At 37.6% G+C, this 25,246-nt stretch overlaps 1 protein-coding gene across 1 annotated transcript in view; it reads right to left on the reverse strand.

The window, feature by feature from the left end:
* Nucleotides 1–25,246, reverse strand: part of LOC132902561 (uncharacterized protein CG43867) — a 358,449-nt gene that overhangs the window by 15,244 nt on the left and 317,959 nt on the right. The window contains exons 5-20 of the mRNA XM_060948297.1: nucleotides 21,396–21,491; nucleotides 19,373–19,561; nucleotides 18,589–18,708; nucleotides 17,159–17,341; nucleotides 15,747–15,846; nucleotides 14,635–14,747; nucleotides 13,779–13,907; nucleotides 13,047–13,158; nucleotides 12,277–12,546; nucleotides 11,109–11,307; nucleotides 9,596–9,803; nucleotides 8,742–8,903; nucleotides 7,594–7,731; nucleotides 6,933–7,077; nucleotides 6,050–6,162; nucleotides 4,864–5,088 (exon numbers count right to left, since the gene is read on the reverse strand). Of these exons, the coding sequence (XP_060804280.1) occupies nucleotides 4,864–5,088; nucleotides 6,050–6,162; nucleotides 6,933–7,077; nucleotides 7,594–7,731; nucleotides 8,742–8,903; nucleotides 9,596–9,803; nucleotides 11,109–11,307; nucleotides 12,277–12,546; nucleotides 13,047–13,158; nucleotides 13,779–13,907; nucleotides 14,635–14,747; nucleotides 15,747–15,846; nucleotides 17,159–17,341; nucleotides 18,589–18,708; nucleotides 19,373–19,561; nucleotides 21,396–21,491 (2,502 nt within the window). The remainder of the gene's footprint in view (nucleotides 1–4,863; nucleotides 5,089–6,049; nucleotides 6,163–6,932; nucleotides 7,078–7,593; nucleotides 7,732–8,741; nucleotides 8,904–9,595; nucleotides 9,804–11,108; nucleotides 11,308–12,276; nucleotides 12,547–13,046; nucleotides 13,159–13,778; nucleotides 13,908–14,634; nucleotides 14,748–15,746; nucleotides 15,847–17,158; nucleotides 17,342–18,588; nucleotides 18,709–19,372; nucleotides 19,562–21,395; nucleotides 21,492–25,246) is intronic.

Below are 25,246 nucleotides of genomic sequence, written 5' to 3' on the forward strand. Positions count from 1 at the left end.
GTTCTTGTTGATACTTATAGGTATTATTTATACTGTATTGGGTATTTTTCCTCAAGTGCTGGTGTAATTCACATTGTATTAAGTAAGTATCATATTGAAGTGGGTATTTCTATGAAATTTTTAAAATAATCTTGTACTGTATTGAGTTTGAGTGTGCTAGGTGGGCTTTAAATTACTTAATGACAAGTTCTTATAAAAAAGTAAATTTATACTGTTTTATTTAAATGTACTCGAGTATCTGCCGGCGTTTTGCAAGTTAATACCAAGAAATATAATTACTTTTATTGTTTTTCAGTATAATTTGTACTGTACTCTGTAAGATTTAAAGCGTCTGCTAAGACAGGAGTTAAACATTTATTTTTTAAATCAGCTTTAAACACGATCTTCTCCCATCTGACTCTCGCAACCTTTACAAGAGTACGGAACATCGGTTTTTTAAAGGACTAGTAAGCAAAAATTTTTAAGGCTTTTAGTCGACAGCTGAAATTGCAAACATGTTCAAGGTTATCAATTTATTTTATTTGTGATACTGTTTAAATAATGTTATTAGGTCATTCATTAAATTTAAATAGTTGACTATTATTCTTATTAACTTAATTTACAAGTTTTTTCCTGAAATCAGCAATAAAGAATTGCATCAATATATATTTGTGTGTACCCCGAGTATAAGAAATAGACGGAAAACCCACGTTATGTTAAAGGCGTGTGCGATGATAGTGTTTTGTGACAAGTTATGTGTACCCTAAGACCGTTTTAAACCCATCCAGAAGGTATATATTTACAGGTTCTTAAGGTAATAAAGGTAGTGTGAAGGAATAGTAAGTATAACTGCATAAAAATCTGATTTTTATATGGTAGTATAAAATGTAGTTTTTGTTTTATTTGTTATTTTTTTAGTTTTTTCTTTAGAATAGAATAGAATTTTTTTTTATTGGATACAAGGTATCACTTATTGACGTTAAATGAATTTAATTATATGTACTACCGCTTCCAAAGCGCATATGTAGAAGCGGCGGAACAAACTACAATGCAGCATTTTCACCGGACGTCAATTTACAAATATAGATATCATAAATCTACATCGTGGACAAATAGACATTGCCTAATTTCAAAATTATGAATGAATTAAAAAAATGATGATGATCACAGTGCGTCTTCGTTCAGCGGGGTCCATTTTCTAACCTAAGTGAGTAAACGGGTTTAGTGGTTTTTATTCACAACGTTGCCGGCTGACCTTTGCAATAAATAGTTATAAAAATACATTATAGTGTTATAGGCAATAGAGAAACTAAGAAATTAGATATTAGAATTAATTTCTCAGTTTCCCGGCCAGAACATGATGAGAAACACACTTTTTCTAATTGGCCTACGTGTTAGATGTTTTTAAGTATTTATTAAAAATTATTGTTTCGAGTATAACTCAATATGTATAATTTCTCCAGTATATATTTAATAATTTTATTTAAACAATTGGAATAAAAATTAAATTGTTTCAATTCGAGTACCTAAAGCACTATGTGTTAAGATATTATTATAATTTGTTTATCTATAATTTTATCATAAAATCGCACAAATGCGACATAAAAAGTAACACATGTTTTTGAATACTATTTGCGGGTAATTTCCATTTTTCAATTATGCTGTTATACTTGGGTGTGACTTAAACTTACTCCTACACACTTACCTCCCGCAATATAAGGAGTTTATACACTTATGATAATTTAAAATAACAGACTAAATGCAACATCAACCTTTCATTACAAAGGAGATTGAGAGTGCGAAGGAACTAGCTATGATAGAGTGGATGAAAGAGATGGAAACATTCCCTAAATCTAAAGGGCGGGGGAAGACATTCTTGGAACTTTTCGAAAATAAAAAATATAATATGGGGGGAAAATTTACACCAACATTCCATTTGAAAGTACGCAACGAAACAAACCGTCTTTGTTATGGCAACATTAAAAATATAAATAGTTCAAATCAGTGACGCGCATGAATAGAAAAGTTCAAATGGTATGACAAAAACATAATTGATTATTTAAGATACTGCTCGAAATATTTATCGAAAAATTGTAGGCAATGCACGTCACTGTTTTACATGAACTTAGTAGCTATGAGTTTAATACTGATTCAAAAGTAAAAGCAGGTAAGTATTTAATAGGTGTTAAAACGTAAAAACAAAAAAAATTATATTTTTTACTTTGAGTTTACTAAGATCATAATATTTTACGTGTATTGTGTAACTTAGGTTTTTGTAGCAGTACTAATTGATGACGTCACAATACGATGAATTTTGTTTCAACCATAACATTACGGAGAAAATGGTCTCGTTTCACAAAAAAAGAAATCTTTGTGTGAACTATAAACGAAATATGTCTTTAAAAAAAACTGTAATCGTTCCAGCGTTGCAATTTATAATTTTATCAAAAATTATTATTACATTTTAGACAAATATAACCAAATTTGTTAAAAGCACAGACATCATTTATTGCACATTATAGAGCACATAATGTGTCAGTCAGTTGCTATTATAACACTGCGTTGCACATATTCGCACCGCAATTTTGAAAAACCTAAGCGTCACAGTAAATCAATGTTGCCATAACACAAAGATCAAATTGGAATAAAATTCCCTTATTTCTAATCCAATTTATACAGTACTCTCTTACATTTTAGCGTTTCGACGAAGCCAATTACATACCACAATTCCAAATTGATCGCTCCTTAGCGTTGAATATAGCAACACTCAAAGCTTAATATCTACATATCATGGTTTGTTAGTGTATACGCAGATTATATGTTAGTTTTAAAGCTATCTAATCTAAATAGTGTACAAAATTCTCAAAGAAACCAGGATGTGTTACGCCAACCAATCAGAGCACTCCATTGATAACACGAACTTCATCTCATTGGTTGATATTTACATTTTATCAACAATAAGTTTCTTTGGAAATATGCGTGTTAAAGTAATTTGACTTGGATTTTTGTTCAATTTAATGACAAAAATCTTAACCGTTTGTGGTTTGAACGATGAAAAACTTATTCTCAAATTACACTTTGCTAAAATAAAACTGCCAAAATTCTATACTGAATCATTGTAGAGAATTTTGAAGGTATTGTATTTTTTTTTTAATTATGTTGTAAGAGTAACAGGAACAGAATTTAATGTGTTATCTTATACATATATATTATTTTAATGTAATATTTGTCGTTATTTGAGAATAAGACGTTGCTCACACATGTAAATATCATTTAAAAATTCTCAGCTAATATTTATTCTGAAAAACAAGCTTACTCAACCTTAAGATTTAATTGACATTGACAGATGACATTAATGTGTCATGTAAAAAAAAATTAAACATGTATGAGCAAATCAATTACTATTAAAGATACTTATATATAAGTATGATATATATATATCACTATTATGTACAATGTAAAGAACCCGTGATATGATGACATATGAGAAAAGCTTGAAAGCTACGCATAGCTGAAGCTCTGCGAATAATATGAAGCTTAAAATTAACGTGAGTTGAAGTTTAAAGGAATAAACATAGAATTTGCTATAAAAAAATGTCTTATTTCCGTTAGCATGGATGTTTTTTATTATTCAATGATTATTGTTTTTTTTTTAATTATTACATCAAAAGCCATGCTATATATGAAGTTGTTACTTGAATAACTTTAATGAACAATTCATTCATGAAAGTTATCCGTACAATAAACAGCAAACAAAAAATAAACAAGTGTTTCTGAAATTATAATTTTTGATCCATATAACAAAATACTTAGGGAACTTAATCAATAAGGAATTATGGGCGCAAGAAGTTGGGGGAATATGTTTAAAATATAATTATTATTATTTCAGATACACTTTAATTAGTTATGTTAAGAGGGCAGAGAGTAGTGGTCTTTTTTTATTATAATTCTATTAGGTTTTCTAGTTTTTTGCAAATTTCTTAAAAAAAAAAAACTTTAAATATATTACGTACATTTTCCACGTACTATCTAAGATATTGAATGGTAACTCAAACTTGTATTATAACAAGTAACAAGTTAACATTAAATAAATAATTCTCACTCACACATACCAAAAACGACCCCATATCAATCCTACACACCGCCCACCAAAACATCAAAAATATCATATTCGATCTTACGCACCGCCCACCAAAGAATACTAACGCACCGCCCACCAAAACATCAAAAATATCATATTCGATCTTACGCACCGCCCACCAAAGAATACTAACGCACCGCCCACCAAAACATCAAAAATATCATATTCGATCTTACGCACCGCCCACCAAAGAATACTAACGCACCGCCCACCAAAACATCAAAAATATCATATTCGATCTTACGCACCGCCCACCAAAGATACTAACGCACCGCACACCAAAACATCAAACATATCAAACTCGATCCTACTACGCCCACCAAAGAATACTAACACACCGCCCACCAAAACATCAAAAATATCAAACTCGATCTTACTACGCCCACCAAAGAATACTAACATACCGCCCACCAAAACATCAAAAATATCAAACTCGATCTATTATCTCTATTCTAAGTTTAAATTTAATATTGTGAAGTTGACGTTGTTGAAGAAAATGCTGCAGTGCAGTTTGTTACCGCTTCTTCTGCACTGACGCCTTGGAAGCGGCAGTAAACTTAGTTTTTAAGTAATTTATTTGACGTCAACCAATGTTGTTAAACCATACGACAATTATTAAGCGATATATAGTATCCTATAATAATGAATAAAAATTTTGAATTTTGAATTTTTGATCCTACTACGCCCACCAAAGACCACTACACACACCGCCCACCAAAAAAAAAAAACTCAACAGCACTTACATTCTTAAGCTTGGCGGCCTTAGCAAGCCTAGCGGCGTGCGCGTGCGGCGTTACCTGCACGCCCGGCTTGCCCGCGTGCGGCGCCGTCTGGCGGCACGCGGCGGCCAGCAGCTCGGCCTGCAGCGCGCGCGCCTCCAGGCACTGCTGCAGCGCGTTCTGCGCCAGCACCACGTGGTAGTCGATGCCCGCCTGCTCCACCGCCACCGACATGAACAGCTGCACGCACTGCCGGGGGGGAAACGGGAGCTCGTTTACGCACTAGCCGTGCCCGCGACTTCGTCCGCGTGAAATGGTTATTTCGGGCATCATTGGAGCCCTCAAGGATGAATAATTTTACCCCGTTTTTTTTGTGACATTCTCCGTTATTTCTTCGCTCCTAATAGTTGCAGCGTGATGTTATATAGCCTAAAGCCTTCCTCGATCAATGGTCTATTTAACACAAAATGAGTGTTTCAATTCAAACTAATAGTTCCTGAGATTAGCGCGTTCAAACAAACAAACTCTTCGGCTTTATAATATTAGTATAGATGAGATCATACAACTATTGACCTGGTGGTCGTGCACCTCAAGAACTTCCCGATGTGACAGCCCAGGACAGAGTAACCTGGCGCAAATTAATGAGGAGATCCGAACCCAAATAATGGGATAAGGGTTGACACACAGATGTCGTGTGGTTCCCGTTACCAATAGAAAAAAGAAGATCACTCAATCTCTTTCTCATGGATATCGTAAAAGGCGATTTCCATTGTAATAAATACTATAAATTCAATATGTTATACACATATTATCACTGCTAATCCCTTGCGGAATAGATAGAGCCAACAGTCTTATAAAGACTGATAGGCCACGTTGAGATGATTGGATTACTGACAGAATTGAGTGCCAGATTGCTAGCCCATCGCCTATAAGAATCCCAAGTTTATAAGCCTACCTTTTAGTCGCCTTTTACGACATTCATTCAAGGTGCCATTGAGGGATTTTCTTCAAACTTAACACAAGTAGTGCAATCCAATAACGAATATCGTTTGGCCACTCAGTGAAACAAATCAAATTTAAACGCACCTTGATAGTAATCTCAATTCTATCTTAAAGCCAAATAGCTGAACGTGGCCTATCAGTCCTAACAAGACTGTTGGCTCTGTCTACCCCGCAATGGATATAGACGTGATTATATGTATGTATGTACCTTAAACAGCTTCAAAGCTTCCGCTTGCAAAGCTTCTGAGCTGAGCGAAGTGAGCGGCGATGTGATGTTTTCTTTGGAGTATAACAATGTTGGATGTCGCCATAACACGCAATCTGGAAATTTAAACATATATTTTCATTTTTCATTTGTTTAAAATACAAAACTTACATTTTCATCCATTTTTTATTTGGGTGCTTAATTCGTTACTTTTTTACAGATGTGGTTAAAGCTAGTTTGTTAAAAATAACCTTGGTCTAGACCTGAACCACTGACGTACGTCTGTGAGACGCAGGCGTGCGACAAGAACAACACTAACTTTTTACAGTGTACCCACATGAACTTTTCCTTTCCTGTACCTTCCTACCTTCCAGTGGCGCACGCGCAGGGGGCGCGAGCGGATGTGCGGCGCACCTCTAATAGGTAAATATACACTTCGTTACGTCTGTGAGACGTATTGTCAGTGATAGATAGATATTTAATCCTACTACTATTATAAAGGCGAAAGTTTGTATGGATGTTTGTTACTCTTTCACGCAAAAACTACTGAACCGATTACCATGAAATTTGGTATGTAGGTAGCTGAAGACCCAGAATACCACATAGGCTACTTTTTATCCCAGAGTTCCCGCGGGATTGATAGGGTTTCCATGCGGACGAAGTCGCGGGCGGCCTCTAGTCCTACTACTATTATAAAGGCGAAAGTTTGTATGGATGTATGGATGTTTGTTACTCTTTCACGCAAAAACTACTGAACCGATTACCATGAAATTTGGTATGTAGGTAGCTGAAGACCCAGAATAACACATAGGCTACTTTTTATCCCAGAGTTCCCGCGGGATTGATAGGGTTTCCATGCGGTTCATTATAAAGCGCCAGCACTGACCGGGGTCGCCGCCGGCCTCCATGAGCTTGTGCACGAGCTGCTCGAAGTGCGTGCCGCGGCCGGGCGCGGCGCCGCTCACCACGGTGAGCTGGTACAGCCACGCGTCCTTGTCCGCCTTGCTGTCCAGCAGCAGGTACGTGGGCGTCTGCGGGCGGCCGTTCGTTATTGTGGAACATTTCAATATCAATACGTATAATTATAATGAAACAGTAAAAAAAAAAAAAATTGTCTGTAAATTGAGTAGGTATATTTTCAAAAAAAAATTTATATAGAAATAGTAACCGATAAATAAATAACGATATAAAAATCAATATAAAATAATTACAATCTTTTTTAGCGGACTAGTTTATAACAATATTTAAGGGATCGTGGGTTCAGATCCAGCAAGTAGCCGCCTGAGGACAACGAGTTACTTAAATAAATAAATAATAAATATATACGAGATAAATAACACAGATTGAGTTAGCCTCGAAGTAAGTTCGAAACTTGTGTTACGAGATACTAACTCAACGATAATATGTTTTATAATAAATACTTATATATAGATAAACATCCAAGACCCAATTCTTTTCTCATCACGCCCTGGCCGGGATTCGAACCCGGAACCTCGAGCCACCTGGCTGGGCAGAGAGAGAGAGAGAGAGAGAGAGAGCTGCGAGACCTGCTGCAGCTGGTGGTGCGGGTAGATGGCCACGGTGAGCGGCGCGCGCGCGTCGGCCCGCTCCTCGGAGTCGGAGTCGGAGCCCAGCTCCACGTCCTCCACGCGGGCGTCGCGCATGTTGATCTGCCCCGACGGCGTCTGCGCACACGTGTCTTTATTTATTCAACTATTTATTTATTTATTCAATACATCTTACAAGCTAACAACATATATTACGTCCAAAATGCTTACAAGATAAATTTAAAATAGAATTACATACAATATGCCGTGTGGCTCCCGGCACCAATACAAAAAAAGAATAGGACCACTCCATCTCTTTCCCGTGGATGTCGTAAAAGGCGACTTAGGGATAGGCTTACAAGCTTGGGATCCTTTTCTAGGCGATGGGCTAGCAACCGGTCACTATTTTAATCTCAATTCTATCAATAAGCCAAATAACTGAACGTGGCCTTTCAGTCTTTTCAAGACTGTTGGCTCTGTCTACCCCGCAAGGGATATAGATGTGACTATATGTATGTATCACCTAACATTTAAATGGAAGAGATCGCCTACATGGAACAAGTCCGACATTGCAAGTGATTAATTTATCACCTAACTATATTACTGTGTAAACATCTGTGCAATAAAGATATTAAAAACAAACAAACAAAATTAATTAGGAATATTTCGAACTAAAACAAAAATGACAAATGAGAGAAAAAACTTTACATACATACATAAAATCACACCTCTTTCCCGGCGGGGTAAGAAGAGAAACGATGTACAAATTAATTTATTTCTAGCTCATATTAGTAAACTTGGGATTCTTCTTGTAGCATGCTGTCACTATTTGAATCTCAGAAAGTTATACGAAACGAAAAAAAGGGGCTAAAAACCATTTAAATTTGAAATTTCGGAAGTGTGAAAAATATTGAAGACAAAATTTATTCAAAAATTCCAGCTTTATTGACATAACCAAACTAGTAAAAAAAAAAAACAAATACAGAGAATTCTGGCTTTTAATTGGTTCACAGAAACAAAATTTTTATAGATAGCCATTTACAGTCACTCATCCAAGTGAAGACCACACTCTAACATGCGCAAGCGCATCAAACGCTCGCGTCAATTGAATCAGATTCCCACTCCAACCACGTGAAAATTCCAATTACCTGATCCGCCGGCGACTTGAAGTACAGGAACATCTTCCCGATGAGCACGCACCAGCTTTTCTTGGCGTGACCATTCTTGACCTTGGTCAGCCATCCCTGGATCGTGGGCTTGTTGTCTTCTTTACTCAGGAGGAGTTTCGTCGCGTTCCGCCTTTGGACGTTCTGAAATTTATCAGAAGTATTGTGTGAAACGCTTGTATTATGAAGAAAATTTAATATTTGATACTTTATTTGTTGGAAAATAATGTTTATTTACTGTTTTGAGCGGAGGAATGACGTTACAATTACAATTTGGAGTCGAAGGAAATGTAGCTACGAAAGTGAAGGAATATTTTATTGTTTGTAATAAGTTTTATCAGTTCTGGTATATGAATATGATAAAGAAACTTTAGAACTTATGATATAACATAAAAAAAAATTATATTACATGAACCTAATCTCGGTTTCTTTTATACCATCACGTACATGCTTTTTACACCTTAAGTTTACGCCTGTTTCCACAGGTGTAGTAAGTGAAGATTGTATGTGTATTAAATGTAGAAGAAGGTTTTGTTTTCTCAATCTCATTTTTATTCCTAAAATGTGAGAAATATGGTTCCTGGAAACAATAAAAAAAAAGAATTTGACTACTCTAACGATCCAATGGATAACGTAAGAGGCGACTAAGGAAGAGGCTTATAAACTTCGGATTCTTCTTTTAGGCGATGGGCTAGCAACCTCTCACTATTTGAATCTCAATTCTATCATTAAGCCTAACAGTTGAACGTGGCCTATCAGTCTTTTCATGACTGTTACCTCCATCTATCCCCGCAAGGGATATAGACGTGATTATATGTATGTATGTGAGAAATAACCTGTAAAACTCTGATCCAGTCCTCCATAGTGGCAATGCTGTCGGCTGTGAGATAGTAGGTCCTGCTGCCCGTGAAGATCTCGAAGGTGGCGGCGCCCTCGTTCCTGGAGATCTTGCAGGCCTCCCCGAGCCCTATCTGCCCCTGGGGCTTGCGGTTCACATCCGACTGCGACTTCCAGTAGGACAGAGTCCCGTTTTTGAGTACGAACCTGGAAGTGAACGTTTGCATGTTAAAGGCTGTTTAAACGCATTAAGTGACGAAGTTAATAAGTTAAATTAATGCGGCAAAGCTAAATAGTCTCACCATCTCTTCCTCCAGGTCTTCAGCTTCGCCCCCAGCTTGGCCAGGTGGCCGCTCTTCTCCAGAGCGTCGTGTTTCCGCGGCGAGTCGTGCGGCGGAGTTATATAAAGCTAAATAGTCTCACCATCTCTTCCTCCAGGTCTTCAGCTTCCCCCCCAGCTTGGCCAGGTGGCCGCTCTTCTCCAGAGCGTCGTGTTTCCGCGGCGAGTCGTGCGGCGGAGTTATATAAAGCTAAATAGTCTCACCATCTCTTCCTCCAGGTCTTCAGCTTCCCCCCCAGCTTGGCCAGGTGGCCGCTCTTCTCCAGAGCGTCGTGTTTCCGCGGCGAGTCGTGCGGCGGAGTTATATAAAGCTAAATAGTCTCACCATCTCTTCCTCCAGGTCTTCAGCTTCCCCCCCAGCTTGGCCAGGTGGCCGCTCTTCTCCAGAGCGTCGTGTTTCCGCGGCGAGTCGTGCGGCGGAGTTATATAAAGCTAAATAGTCTCACCATCTCTTCCTCCAGGTCTTCAGCTTCCCCCCCAGCTTGGCCAGGTGGCCGCTCTTCTCCAGAGCGTCGTGTTTCCGCGGCGAGTCGTGCGGCGGAGTTATATAAAGCTAAATAGTCTCACCATCTCTTCCTCCAGGTCTTCAGCTTCCCCCCCAGCTTGGCCAGGTGGCCGCTCTTCTCCAGAGCGTCGTGTTTCCGCGGCGAGTCGTGCGGCGGAGTTATATAAAGCTAAATAGTCTCACCATCTCTTCCTCCAGGTCTTCAGCTTCCCCCCCAGCTTGGCCAGGTGGCCGCTCTTCTCCAGAGCGTCGTGTTTCCGCGGCGAGTCGTGCGGCGGAGTTATATAAAGCTAAATAGTCTCACCATCTCTTCCTCCAGGTCTTCAGCTTCCCCCCCAGCTTGGCCAGGTGGCCGCTCTTCTCCAGAGCGTCGTGTTTCCGCGGCGAGTCGTGCGGCGGAGTTATATAAAGCTAAATAGTCTCACCATCTCTTCCTCCAGGTCTTCAGCTTCCCCCCCAGCTTGGCCAGGTGGCCGCTCTTCTCCAGAGCGTCGTGTTTCCGCGGCGAGTCGTGCGGCGGAGTTATATAAAGCTAAATAGTCTCACCATCTCTTCCTCCAGGTCTTCAGCTTCCCCCCCAGCTTGGCCAGGTGGCCGCTCTTCTCCAGAGCGTCGTGTTTCCGCGGCGAGTCGTGCGGCGGAGTTATATAAAGCTAAATAGTCTCACCATCTCTTCCTCCAGGTCTTCAGCTTCCCCCCCAGCTTGGCCAGGTGGCCGCTCTTCTCCAGAGCGTCGTGTTTCCGCGGCGAGTCGTGCGGCGGCGCGCGACACAACGACGCGAGCGACGGCGAAGCGCTCGTGTCGCACGACAGGGCGTCCGGCGGAATCGCGTAGTCGTCCGACATGCCGGATTCGAACGACGTGTCTGATAGGCAAGATAATTAAAAGTGTGATAGATAATAAGGGTATTTAGTTTATTATTATATTTAGATAGATACGGGTGTTTAGTTTGACGTGTGTGTCAGTTATTACTATTATATCATGGCTTGAGGTTCCAGACATTAATGAAAAGGGTCACTCCATCTCTTTCCAACAGATGAAGTAAGGCACATACATAAATCTACAGTCTCTCTGTGTACGTACATGTCAAACGCATTCTTTTTGTGTCGCTTCGTGTGAAAACCTGTCCTCCACAACCTTTGCAGGGGAACCTAACCCGTATTGGATCACTCATGATTACACGTGCAGTTGCCTGAATGTGTTGCCTCACCATAAGGGCATCGGTTAGTATTTAAACTAATGTACATAACTTTAATAATAGTCATTGTTACATGGCAGAGGTAGGATTTGAACCTGTGCCTTAATACCACCTAAGCTCTTTATTCTGTGATATCTCTACAAAATTATTGAAATCCAATGAATAAGAAAACGAAAGTTTCTTTTGTCTAAACTAGATCATCAAAGGGTCTCATATTAATAACTAGCTGTGCCTGCGACTTGCTCCGCATGGAATAGTTATTTTGGGCATCATTGAAGCCCTCAAGGATGAATAATTTACCCCTTTTTCCACATTTTCCATTATTTCTTCGCTCCTAATAGTTGCAGCGTGATATTATATAATCAAAGCCTTCCTCGATAAATGGTATTGAATATACCACACAAATATATTTTTTCAATTCCAACCAGCAGTTCCTGAGATAAGCGCGTTCAAACAAACAAACAAACAAACTCTTCAGCTTATTAATATTAGTAAAGATAAAATTAATCTATTTCATACAACAAACTCCAATAATCGCGTAGCATACCTCCTATAAGATACATTAATAAAGGCAGTCTTCCCTTAAAAAAAAATTATTACAAACATGACAAAACAATAATCAATCAATCCACTCACCCCTAGTCTTCGTTTGCTTGCTCGGCGACCCGCTACTGGACCTCTTCGCCGGGCTCAGACTAGAACTTGTCTTGACACTTTTAGACGGGCTGCTTGCACTGAGACTTGTATCCGAAGAACTACATTGGCCGTTAGTATTATTCCCTGTCACGTGATTGGTCTGCTGCATGGACTGCGGGAGTGTGTGCGTCAGGTTGATGTTGTTGATTGGCTGATTGGACGCCAAGTTGATGTTGATTGGCTGGTTCGATGTTTGAGGTATGTGCGCGCCTGTTGGTGGAAATTGTTTTTTGTTTTGGATACTGCATGTGATTTATTTCTTTTATACGATCTGTGCAATGAAAATATTATAAACATGCATACATTTTTATGATACATTTGGCGAAGTCTGTAGTTTCGAATTTATTGAAAAAGGCGACTAAGGAATAGGTTTACAAACTTTGCATTCCTCTTGTAAGAGATAAGCTAGACACCAGTCACTATTTGAATCTCAATTTAATTCATGAAGCCACACAGCTTAATGCCGGCTTTGTCTATCCCGCAAGGGATATAGACGTGACTATATGTATGTATGTTTATTAAGCTTTTATACTACAACGGATGCAGACTACAATTAGTCTGATTGCTATATTATACTACATTCCTTAAAATAATATAAAAAAAACAACGGTCGATGTGAAAAAGTCAAAAGAATTTTCCTGTATCAAATATGGTTCTATTCTATCTGATATGTATTTTAAAAATTTTTTTTTTAATATTATAATACTCACTAAGTATATGGTGAGGCGTGTTGTGAACGGTGATGCCCATGGAGTCTTCACCGTCTGATGAGTCATCAGACGAGTCTCCGGTGAAGGGCATCGACCTTATTTGACTAGCACGCTGTGGAAACAAAAAAAAATGTTTTCTATATTAATTACTTAAGTCTTATAAACTAGGGATTCTTCTTTTTATCGCGCAGAAAAGTATCGCTGTTTCGCTCTTTATTATGACGTGGAATGGGACAGCGATAGTATTTAAATATAGCCATATGAAACGCAGAACTAGAGCTCTCATCGACTAAGCTATATTTCTGCTCAAGCTTTAGAAGGATGACCAGTATAACGATAAGACACTGACCCCTTTCACCGTGGCGGTGATTAGTGTGGAGAGGTCTTGATAGCTGGTCGTATGTTGAAGAAGGAAGAATGACCAGTATAACAACAAGACGCTGACCCCTTTCACCGTAGCATATACAGGTACAGATATGTCTTGATAACTGGTCGATTCTGATAGAGACGATGACCAGAATAACTAAGTAAGACGCTGACCCCTTTCACCGTAGCGTAGACTGGCACAGAGATGTCTTGAGAGCTGGTCAAGTCTGATAGAGACGATGACCAGAATAATTAAGTAAGACACTGACCTCTTTCACCGTGCCGATAACTAGCATGGAGAGGTCTTGATAATTGGTCGACAATTGGAGAAAGATGACAACCAGATTAAATAAGTAAGGCACTGACCCCTTTCACCGTAGCATAAACAGGCACAGATATGTCTTGGTAACTGGTCGAGTCTGGTAAGGGTCGTTGACACGTCGCCGGTGGGCTTAGTTCCTCCTCAACTGATTGCTGGAGACCGTCATCTGCCACCTGAAAAGATAACATATAATTACAGTGCCGTGTGGTTCCCGGCACCAAATAGAAAAAGAATAGGACCACTCCATCAATAGTTTTACAACAGAAGTCTGTACTTACCTATATTCACCTATGTGGAGAGAAAATAAACAAAATTTTTTATATAATTTAATCACCCTCCCATGGATGTCGTAAAAGGCGACTAAGGGGTAGATTTATAAACTCGGCTTTCTTCTTTTAGGCGATGGGCTAGCAACCCGTCACTATTAGAATCTTAATCGTGGCAAATGGAAAGAGGTACCTACCTTTCATCCCGTTTAAAACTAAAGTTCCCGTGAGATTTGCGAAACATCTGTATGCTTTGTATGTGGCGTTACATTTGTTGTTTTCATACATACATAGATACATACATATGGTCACGTCTATATCCGTTGCGGGGTAGACAGAGCCGACAGTCTTGAAAAGACTGAATGGCCACGTTCAACTATTTGGCCACATTGTTTTTATAGGTGGGGTTTAATACGTCGCTTTTCGATTCACGTCTATATCCCTTCCGGGGTAGACAGAGACAGTCTTTTCAAGACTGAATGGCCACGTTCAGCTATTTATTCACATTGTTTTTATAAGTGTAGTTTTATTCGTCGCTTTTTCGTATCTAGCGTTTAATTCGGTAGCTTTTTGTCGATAGCGCTAAATTCACTGAGTGTAAAATCCAGTACAGATGTAACTGTCTCCCACCCACCTGGTAGATCTTGGCCTCCCAGCTGGGGAACCTGTGCAGCGGCGGCGTGGGGGGCCGCGCGGGGGCCGCGGGGGGCGCGGGGGGAGCGCCCTCCGCCCACGCCGGCGTGCGCTCTGGGGGGACAAAAATATATATATATATATTAAATTATATTATATTATTAGATGTCGCCCGCGACTTCGTTCGCAGTTAAAGATCAATAACTATCTTAATACATAAAAGTTGATGCTGTAATGCCTCTCATTGATTTAGGGGGTGAAACATGCGCTCTGGGGAGAACTACAAATACTTTATTTGCTATAAATGCGGTACAATTATAAGTGTTACAAGGCATATAGGTACATTTCGCGCATTTAACCAGTCGTGGCATGCGCAAAAATACAGAAAATTTAAATTATAAAAGAAACAAAAATATATATGATGCGCCCGCGACTTCGTTCGCCGTTACAGTTCAATAATTATCTCAATACATAATACTTAATAAAATGTAATGCCTCTCATTGAAGTAGGGGGTGAGACATGCGCCCTGGGAAAAAGGCAATCATGTACATACATACATATAGTCACGTCTATATCCCTTGCGGGTAAGACAGAGCCAACAATCTTAAAAAGGCTGACACGTTCAGCTTTTTGGCTTGATGAAACAATTGAGATTCAAATAGTGACAGGTTGCTAGCCCATCGCCTAAAAGAAGAATCCCAAGTTTATAAGCCAAGGGACAGGCTTCGCCTAGTCGCCTTTTACGAGATCCATTGGAACGAGATGGAGTGGCCTTATTCTTTTTTTTATTGGTGCCGGAAACCACACGGCACTAATGTACAATCATCTAATGTAATAAATTTTATAAATATGCGAAAATTTGTGAGTAGGTATCTCTCTCACGCAAATACTACTGAACCGATTACGATGAAATTTGATATGTAGCTAGCTGAAAAATCAGAAAAACATATAGGCTCCTTTTTTTTATCCTGGAATTCCCGCGGAATTGATTCCACGCGGATTAGTCGCCTATTACAACATCCATGGTAAACAGATGCGAGTGGTCCTATTCTATTTTTGTATTGGTGCCGGGAACCACACGGCACTAGACATTTGTATGCGCAAACACTAACCCCTGCTAGGCGTGTATATTTCAGCGTAATCGTGCGTGGTGTCGCCGTCAGTCGACGTGGTCGGAGTTGTTGGCAACACCACCAATTTTTCCACCGCCGTCTGAGAAACAAAAAAAAATGCAAAAAATTCCGTCATACATACATATATACATATGGTCACGTCTATATCCCTTGCGGGGAAGACAGAGCCAACAGGCTTGAAAAGACTGAATGGCCACGTTCAGCTATTTGGCTTACTGATAGAATTATATATAGATAGATATGATTATATATAGATATATAGATAGAATAGATTCATATTAAGTGACAGGTTGCTAGCCCGTCGCCTAAAAGAAGAATCTAAAGTTTATAAGCCTATCCCTTAGTCGCCTTTTACGACATCCATGCCATGGGAAAGAGTTGGGAGTGGTCCTATCCTTTATCTAATGGTGCCGGGAACCACACGGCACAAAATGCAAGAAATTCCGTCAAAATTTCAACTAAAATTATATAAAAATTGAAACAAAGTCATTTGATGTAGGTAGGTACATCTGTCGACTTTGGGGAACAAAACGCTACATACATACATACATACATAAAGTTTTCCCAGAGTAGTAGAGGAAGGCAGAGACTAAACTTCTTTCGCTTCATCCATATTCATAACTCACTTCATAATGTTCTCTCTCTCACAAACGATGTTTACCGTAACCGTACCGTACCGTTTCTACTGTCAAAAGTTGTGAGATCCATGTAATACCAAGTCGGTTAATCCCCTAATAAAATAGCCTAAAATAGCTTTAATTGCTTCGAGAAAAAGACGGTACGGCCGTGCCGCTTCTTTTGCTCGACTTGGCGGGAGCACTGCCGTGCCCCCAAATTACTTAAAACAAAGTTTACTGCCGCTTCCAAAGCTAATGTAGCATTTAACTGTAGTTCTAACTAACTCTTTCTGCTCCGTAAAGAAGGAACAAGGGATATATGTTTATACATACATACATATAGTCACGTCTATATCCTTAACGGGTAGACAGAACCCGAATAGTCCCGAAAAGACTGAATGGCCACATTCAGCTGCTCGGTTTAATAATGGAATTGAGATCCAAATAGTGACAGGTTGCTAGCCCATCGCCTTAAAAAAAAGGATCGCAATTTTATAAGCCTATCCCTTAGTCGCCTTTTACGACATCCATGGGAAAGAGATGGAGTGGTCCTATTCTTTTTTGGTATCGGTGCCGGGAACCACACGACGCTATATATGTTTGTAATATGAAAAACATAATAAAACATGTTTGTAATATGAAACGCCGAGCTTGCATGAAGAGAGTTATGAATGTGGATGAAGCAAAGGAAGTATGCAGGGATCGTGGCAAGTGGAAAGAGGCGTGATTTTATGTATGTATGTATGAAAAACAAAATAGCCTAAAGTCACTAACCGCCAAATCTTCAGCCAGTAAGCTGGCAGTGGTCCTCTCGTCCATGGTACGGTTCATGGTGTTCAACGCTGCCGCTGGGCTGGCTGCACTGGAGTTGTTCACCAGGCTGGTGGTGCCGATGGACAGGTTCCTCCTGTGTCTAACCGGGGTGCTGTAGTGGGGCTCCGATGATGTGATCGGGAGCTGGAATGAGTAATAGATTTGTTTTCAAAATCTGATACGTACAAGGTATCTCATAATGACGTTGTGTTGACGTTAAAATTGAATCTGATACCATTTATAAAGCGCAAGTGTAGAAGCGGCGGAACAAACTACACTGTAGCATTTTCAATTAGAATGTCTGCAACTCCTTTTTTTACTTTTCTCTTGTCTAATAAACTTTAAAGTCTATTCGCCTTTTTTTTATTAAACCCTATGAGCTAGAAATGACAATTACTTACAAACATATAATCACGTCTATATCCCTTGCGGGGTACACAGAGCCAACAGTCTTGAAAGTCTTAAAGGCCATGTTCAGCTGTTAGGCTTACTGATAGAATTGTGATTCAAATAGTGACAGGTTGCTATTCTATTTAAAGTTAACACAATTTTGACACAATAAGCAAAAATGTGAAATAGTCATATAGAAATCAAGGTTTTTTTAATGATTAAGGGCACAGTATAAAAACAGAAAGTTAACATCATTATCAAACCATACAGACTATTCACCTAGAAGCTATATAATGTAGAAAAGGAAGAAATAAAAGACTATTGAAACATTTAAAATTTATGCGCTAATGAAAAAAAAAAAAGTAAGTAAATGCACAAAAATTTACTTGAATATGTCACATATACATTCAAGTTCAGAACAAAAATGTGTTTTAGATGCAAAGTTTTAAAGTTCCTTTCTGATTTCCCGCCAAATACAGATTAAACGGAATTAGCTTCACTTAAGAGTGGAACATAAGCCTTGAATGTGCGGAAATAAATTAAAAAACAAAGATAGACGGTCTATGGAAGCCTAACGATGCTATCTGGGGATTTTAGAACATACATAGTCATCCCTTGCGGGCAAGACAGAGCCAAAAGCCTTGACAATACTAAAGGGACACGCTCAGATGTATGGCTTTCTGATGGAATTGAGATTCAAATAGTGACAGGTTGCTAGCTCATCGCCTACAAGAGGAATCCGAAGTTTATAAGCCTATCTCTTAGTCGCCTTTTACGATATCCGTGGGAAAGATATGAAGTGGTTGTATTATAAAATGTAGGAAACAACATGATACAACCTTAAAACAAAAGATCTTTAGAAGGAAGATTTCATAGTGCCTTCTAGTTTCACAGATGGAAATTGCTACACTTAGACACTGTAACATAAGCCTTATAATGTGCAGAAATGAATGAAACAGCAAACAAAGGAACTGCGGTCTATGGAGCCCTATCGGTGCTACCTGGGGCCCCTCGAGGCTTTCTGAACGCCGTCGGTTGGGTCCCAAAAGGCTGGTAGTGGCTCGCGAGGGCCCGTCTTCAGATCTCACCTCTAGAGAGAGACTGGCTCGGTTTGGTAGAAACTGGGGGAAGGTTTTTAAGATAGAGATATTTATTTGCCTAAAATAACCTATTTTTAATAGTATTAAGAGTTAACAAAAAAGAAATTCTTTTTTTCAGTGGAATTTTGAACCCACGAGCATTTTGCATTTTTAGAAACATCAATTTTATCACTGCACCATAAAGATTTTTTTCTTGTGAGATAGTGGTGTTATGCCTTGACTATCTTTAGCAAGATGAATGATTTATGACTTGCATCAAAATGATGGGCTTTTAAATGACTAGTTTTCATTACGGTAATAAATCAGTTATCTCATAAATTTAAGTGATTCAAATAATACCTCATTCAAATAGAACTGTAGCAAAATTGTCTTTTATCAACATGATGGTAGGATAAGACAAATATTTGACTTATTATTTTCTATCATTATGCACTGTTAGTGATTTATTTCTATATCTATATATTTTGTTTATTAAAGAGAGTTAACAACAATATATATTTTTTCCTTCTTTTTGACGTTCAATAAAATAATTATAGATCTGAAGTGATCTGAAGATTTCTAAATTAGGTTAAATGGATTTCTCCTTATACATACGTTTGTGGCAATCTTTGCCAGCAAATAGCTCTATCAACCATTCAAACATGAATATGTAAAATAATATTTTTAAAAAAACAACGGTACATACCGCACAATTTCTGCTCCCTTGAGCGGCAATATGGTTCCTTAACAACTCTAGCTGTTGGTTACAGCGGTCGTTCTGCTCCCTCAGCAGCTGATTCTGCTGTTCCAACTCTCGCAGCTTGTTCGTCACCCACTCCTTGATCCGGGCCGCTTTCGCTTCTACCTGCTTCGCGTCTTGGAGTCTCAGCTGTTTCTGAAAGTGTTCAGTGAATTAACTCAATAGCCAGTTGTTTGCTTTTTGTGTGTGTAAGTGGTCAAAAGTAGAGGGAATCAGATCATGCAGCTGATCATCTTTGCATTGGACTAACCAACTAAAACACATGCGAAGACAATGAGGCAAAAGAGAGACAACAAAGAAGGTGGCCGAACCTTGTATTAAACCGCCTAAGATTCTAGCCTAACATGGATGAACAACTGCCATCAATGAAAACAGCTATGATCAATGGCTTAGTAGGTCTTCTGAGGCATGGAGGAGCATAAGATAACTGATTTTAAATTTCATGTTTCATTATACTATTTATAAATACTACAGGTATTACTTAACACACACATAGTGTACCTTTATTTATCTTGGAAGTTTCAAATCATGTTATGATGATCTGAAGTCAGTCTCGATATAATCTTTATAAATAAGGAGCTTAAGATATTTTCACGTTACTTGTGGTCACCATTCACGTAGGGATTACATCCAGGATTGCATATTAAGCATAAGAGCTAAGTGTGGGCTACAACCTAAGGTTAATAATTTCTATCAAGTCAGTTAATTTGTATTAATGGTCAACCTATATTAGAATTTGTTTGAAGACGATGAGTTGTTAGTAATAGTAAAAGTATTTTATTCAAGAAAACTTACTATGGGTTAGTTTATTCTGTGAGACTTGTTCTTAACATATAAAATATATCCTAATTGTAGAAAAGTTACCTAATTCAATTTAGTAACAAGGTCATAGCATTTTAGAAAGTTTAGGAAACTTTAAAAAGTTAAGCTTCTCAAATCACATTAAATTTTCAATTACATTTCATAACTACTCAAAAGTGAGGGTATAAATGTGATTACACTGATAATGTATTATGTAGATGAAAATAGAGGGTAAAGCTAAGAAAATTTGTATGTTTACCTGCATTTTTGTTTACGTTTTAAATCGTACACAGAGGATATGATTAACATGACATTTTTCAAATAGTTTAACTTGGAATTGAGCTTATCGCATAAAATATTTTCTAAGCTTCATTGTGCAGCCATTGAATTCAATATTTTAATTCAGAATATAAAAGAATAATCAAAATATTTAAAAATTTGTCCAATTTTAATTTGATTTGACAGATGATTGGATGACATTGAATGACGTCACGACTTTCTATCCCGTTAGGTCGCGTTCATAAATTACAAAATACTTTTTTATTCTGTGTTTTTGGGAACTAGGTAAGAACATATAGGAAATAGAAGCAGATACCAAAATTAACTTACAATAATTTATTTCGAAAAAGTGGATGAAATAACAGTGCTTCCAATGTAAGATTTATTATTTGCCTATCCCTAAAGCAGGTTTACTACTATTCTAACCAACTAAAATAGGAATTAATATGGAAACCCAGTTAATAGTAATATGACAGCACAGTTACTGCTCTAGTAGTATTCAACTTAGTGGAAAACACATAAAGCAATAAATAAATATGAAGGTAAATATACTTTCGGGTCAAATCACACTTTTGAGAAAGCCTAAAGTAGGATCGCTACTTGAGTTTGGGAATGCTAACTCCACGATACTATATTTTAAATAACTAGTCCTTAGCTGCAAACTTAACCTCGCGGACACTTAAAATTTTCAAAGGATTTTGAATATCTCAAAAACTCCTTATATGATTTTAATGCCCCACGAACTTCAATTCAATTGGCAAATCTTACATATATATTAAATTAAAAACGTTACCAACATGCATATATACAAGAAATGTATATTCGCCTAAAATTAATTGAAAGATAGAAATTATATTAGATAAACATTCAAAAATGAGCTTTATTATACCTGTTCTTCTATTTGCCCCTCTAATCTCGATATGGCTCTGGGTGCTCCGTCAGCGCCCGTTGGCCATTCGCACAGCCGCTGCTCCATGGCGCGAACCTGAAATAAAGAAATGATGGAAATTGATCGATGGACATCAAATAAAGTGAGGTAGGAGAGATAGAAAAAAAAACTGAAGACGTTAAGATTTTTCTTTAAAATAAAGGGCTAAAGCTTAGCCTGCCTGTGTGGTAACTCTCCTCAGTTTGAGGCGCACCTGCATTGACGCTGCATGACCTAAGTACCGCCTGTACGAAGACAGATTTTTATAAATCGATTATTTTGCCTATTTTTTCATTATTTAATAATTAAGAAAACTTAATAAGCGAATATAACTTAATGGTACGCAACTTATTACCCGTAAGCGCAGGCTACTAACCGGAATATCTTCATTGGGTCGCAATATGGTTTCATAATGTCTTATGAAATATTATTATATTACATACTGAACCACAATACCTTATCCGATCCATTACAACTTAGCACACAATATTATATTTCATAGAAATTTGTACAATAAAAACATGTTAATTATCCTAAATGAATATTGCAAAGGACTCTACAACACTTATCTACCAAAAATACCTTAACCTTAGCCACTCAACATTAAACATGATGAAAAGTTCACCTGATTCAAAATAAACAAAGGCTTAATCCGAAGGTTTACATCAAAAGAATATCAATAACGAACCTTTGGTTAACATTTATAACAAAAGTCCAATAAACCTCTTTATAAAGCTTACAAACACGAAACTCGCACGTTTCGAATTCGTGTGGATTAAATAATCAAGCGTAAAGGGATTAAACATAATACACTGGGCAGAAACAACGGTCATCCGATCCGGGGAGGATTACTGCCACTTCGTTTTGCTACCCCAGGGACCGAATTATATTGAAAATTAGCTGCTCGGTGGATCAAATGCCACAGATGTCTTTGACCTTACCCAAGAATTAAAGTTTCTTTTAATTATGTGTTCAAGGTTTTAGATTACCTAACTTCGACGCGGAATTATTTCTCTTTCATTCAACATCAATAATGTTTCTCTCAGTAATTTATTTATGTACATCAAGGAAAAAATACGACTAGAACTTAGACTAACGCGACATTTAGTACAAGTGCACTACTTATACTGATTCAACACCAGTTATCTCTCGCAGACTTGCAGCACAGCAAATATTTATTTGCAATCTCACCTCGAGACTACACAGCTAGGATACTTAGTTTTAAGCAATAAATAGCTATATTTATTGCAAACAGCATTAAGTGAATCAGGTGTTACTTCTTTACGGCTTGACTACAAAACGCCTAAGTTATGTAGGTATTTATTTACAAAATTATAACTTATTAGCTAAGTTTGAAGTGATTTTGTCTTCAAAACGGTTTGCATTCAATAATATTCAGATCTAAAATTGGCTCTATTCTATTTCGGCGGAAACCACACGGCTTAATGCATTAATAATCCTAACAAAACTTACATTGCTTCGCTTGTATCATATAGAGCTGCATTCTGAAGGCTTCACGGCTATGCATTTTGACGATGAATCATTCAACAACTTTGTATTTAGTTCACAACACTACACAGTTATACACAGACAAATATTTTTAAACTCAGACTTCACTACACAGTTATGCTCAGACTAATAATCCCGAACAACTTAAGTTCCACCAGCTAAATAGTAAAATGCATTGTTGTTGTAGGTTTGTTTTTCAGAAGTTTTAATGGTACTGTCTTTCTTAAAGTATAAAGTATAAAAACAACAGGAACAGTTTCCTATAGACGCTAATGCATTTCTAACATTTCAAGTTTATAACGACGTACGTGGTATGTTTATGTTAATGTATGCAGATCATTAGAGGTATGGTAGTAGAATCTGATAAAATATATGAAACACTGAAAATATTTACAAAATGACGTAAAAATAGTGGTTTTGGAAATAAGACTCGTTTTTGTACAAAAACTTATTGAAACCTGAAGTACCCTCAAATTGAAAATAAAATTCTTAAATTTTCTAATATAAATTGAGTGCGGAAATTTTGAAAATAGGATAGCCAAGGAGCGGGCGTTATTTTTCTTTACCATCTCAAACGTGTCAAACTTAAAGCAAAACCTTTTTAGCGGAACAATAGTGAATCTTTAACAAAGGAAGCGAAGCCGGGTGAAGGGTATGAACAAGAATAGCTGGCATTAATCACAAACACAGTAATTTGCCTGACTCACGATAGGAGGGGACGCCGTATCGGGAATTTCTAATTCTGGCTACACAACCCATCGTTGGTGGTGGAGAAAAATAAGCAACACTTGCTAGTGAAAACATAAGAAACGTGTCATCTTTTGATTTGACGCATGCGGTTTTTAAGAATGAAAAACACAACACAGAAGTTTCATTCTGCAAATTAGATTTAGAAAACTTCTACAATGAATCTATTTGTGTGTAATGTTATTTTATTTTTATCAAATGGCGTCAATTTCTGGTGCAATAGGAACTAGATCTGGGTGCAAAAAAGCTTATAAAATAATTTTGTTATGCTAAATATAGAGATTGAATATGTTATTATGAGAGAAATAGATTCTGAATAATAGCAAATAAAAACCAAATGGATATCAGAGATTTTTGATTAACAGAATAGAACAAGCAAATAATAGCTCATAGTAGACAAGTCAATTTGCCTAAAAAGTTAATTTGCCTTAAAAGATTCATTGGTTGTATCAATATAGAGCAAGATGTATACTAATTTACAACCATGAACCAAGTAACTAAGCTATAAGTTGCTCCGCCAAGATCAAAGGTAGTCATGATTCTAATTTACGTCCAAGTGCAAATAGGACGTGCGCGTACAAACATTCGTCTTCATTCAGTACCACTACTGCTCTCAGTCTAATTAACCCGTTCGCTATATGAATTGTCTGCTAACAAACTTCCTTGTTTAGTTAACTCCAGTTTACAACTTCCGGCATTAAAAAGGAATATTAATAACGAAAGCTACGTACATGCACAGAAATTTGAATTTCGGCGCACGAATATGACGCTATAAATATTCTAGTTGCAAGTTGTTAAATATAAACTTCTATTGGTACTTCTTGAAATACTTTTCATTTTAAGTGTTTTCTGTATTTGGACCGTTAAAAATCGATATAGAAAGTACTAACATAAACCCAGAGCCGGATTAACCCTGTCATGGGCCTGTAGGCACTACCATTTTCGGGCCCCTTTTCTTTACCTATTCTGACTGATAATCATGTGATGTATTTTTTTTTTTGCCTTCTACTAGGGTTGCCAACATTTTAGTGTCAAAATATAGTATTTTTTAAGAAAAGCTTTTAAAAATATAGTACCTTGCACATAAATATAGTATTTTAGTAGGGAACAATAAAACATTACCTAAGTTACATTTTACTAATTTATTTTTTATTTTTTACTGGCCAAAAACTATATTTTTTTGCACTTTTTAACAATTTTTTCTCTCCAATAAAACTGGCAGAAGGTTTATCGCAGTAAATTTTTAAATAACTATAAATCAAAAGCTCATTTTTAGTAGGTATAAAAGATATATGTGCTCTGTTTCTTTCTTCACACCATTTAGAATTCATAATCCTTTCTATGAATGCCGAAATAGCGGGAACACTTTTGTTTTAAATACTTTTGGTTTTGTGTATGTGAAAATCGTAAGTCTTCAAATACGGAGAACACATAAACTTTTAAAATTTACCTTGCAATCGCAGAACTCATATCACATATTGTAATTAAAGATACGTAGGTTATAGGTATTTTGAAAGTTTCGGAACTATTACGCTACAAATTATTATCACCCTACG

The sequence above is a fragment of the Amyelois transitella genome, chromosome 15 (genome assembly GCF_032362555.1).
Source record: "Amyelois transitella isolate CPQ chromosome 15, ilAmyTran1.1, whole genome shotgun sequence".
Lineage (NCBI taxonomy): Eukaryota > Metazoa > Arthropoda > Insecta > Lepidoptera > Pyralidae > Amyelois > Amyelois transitella.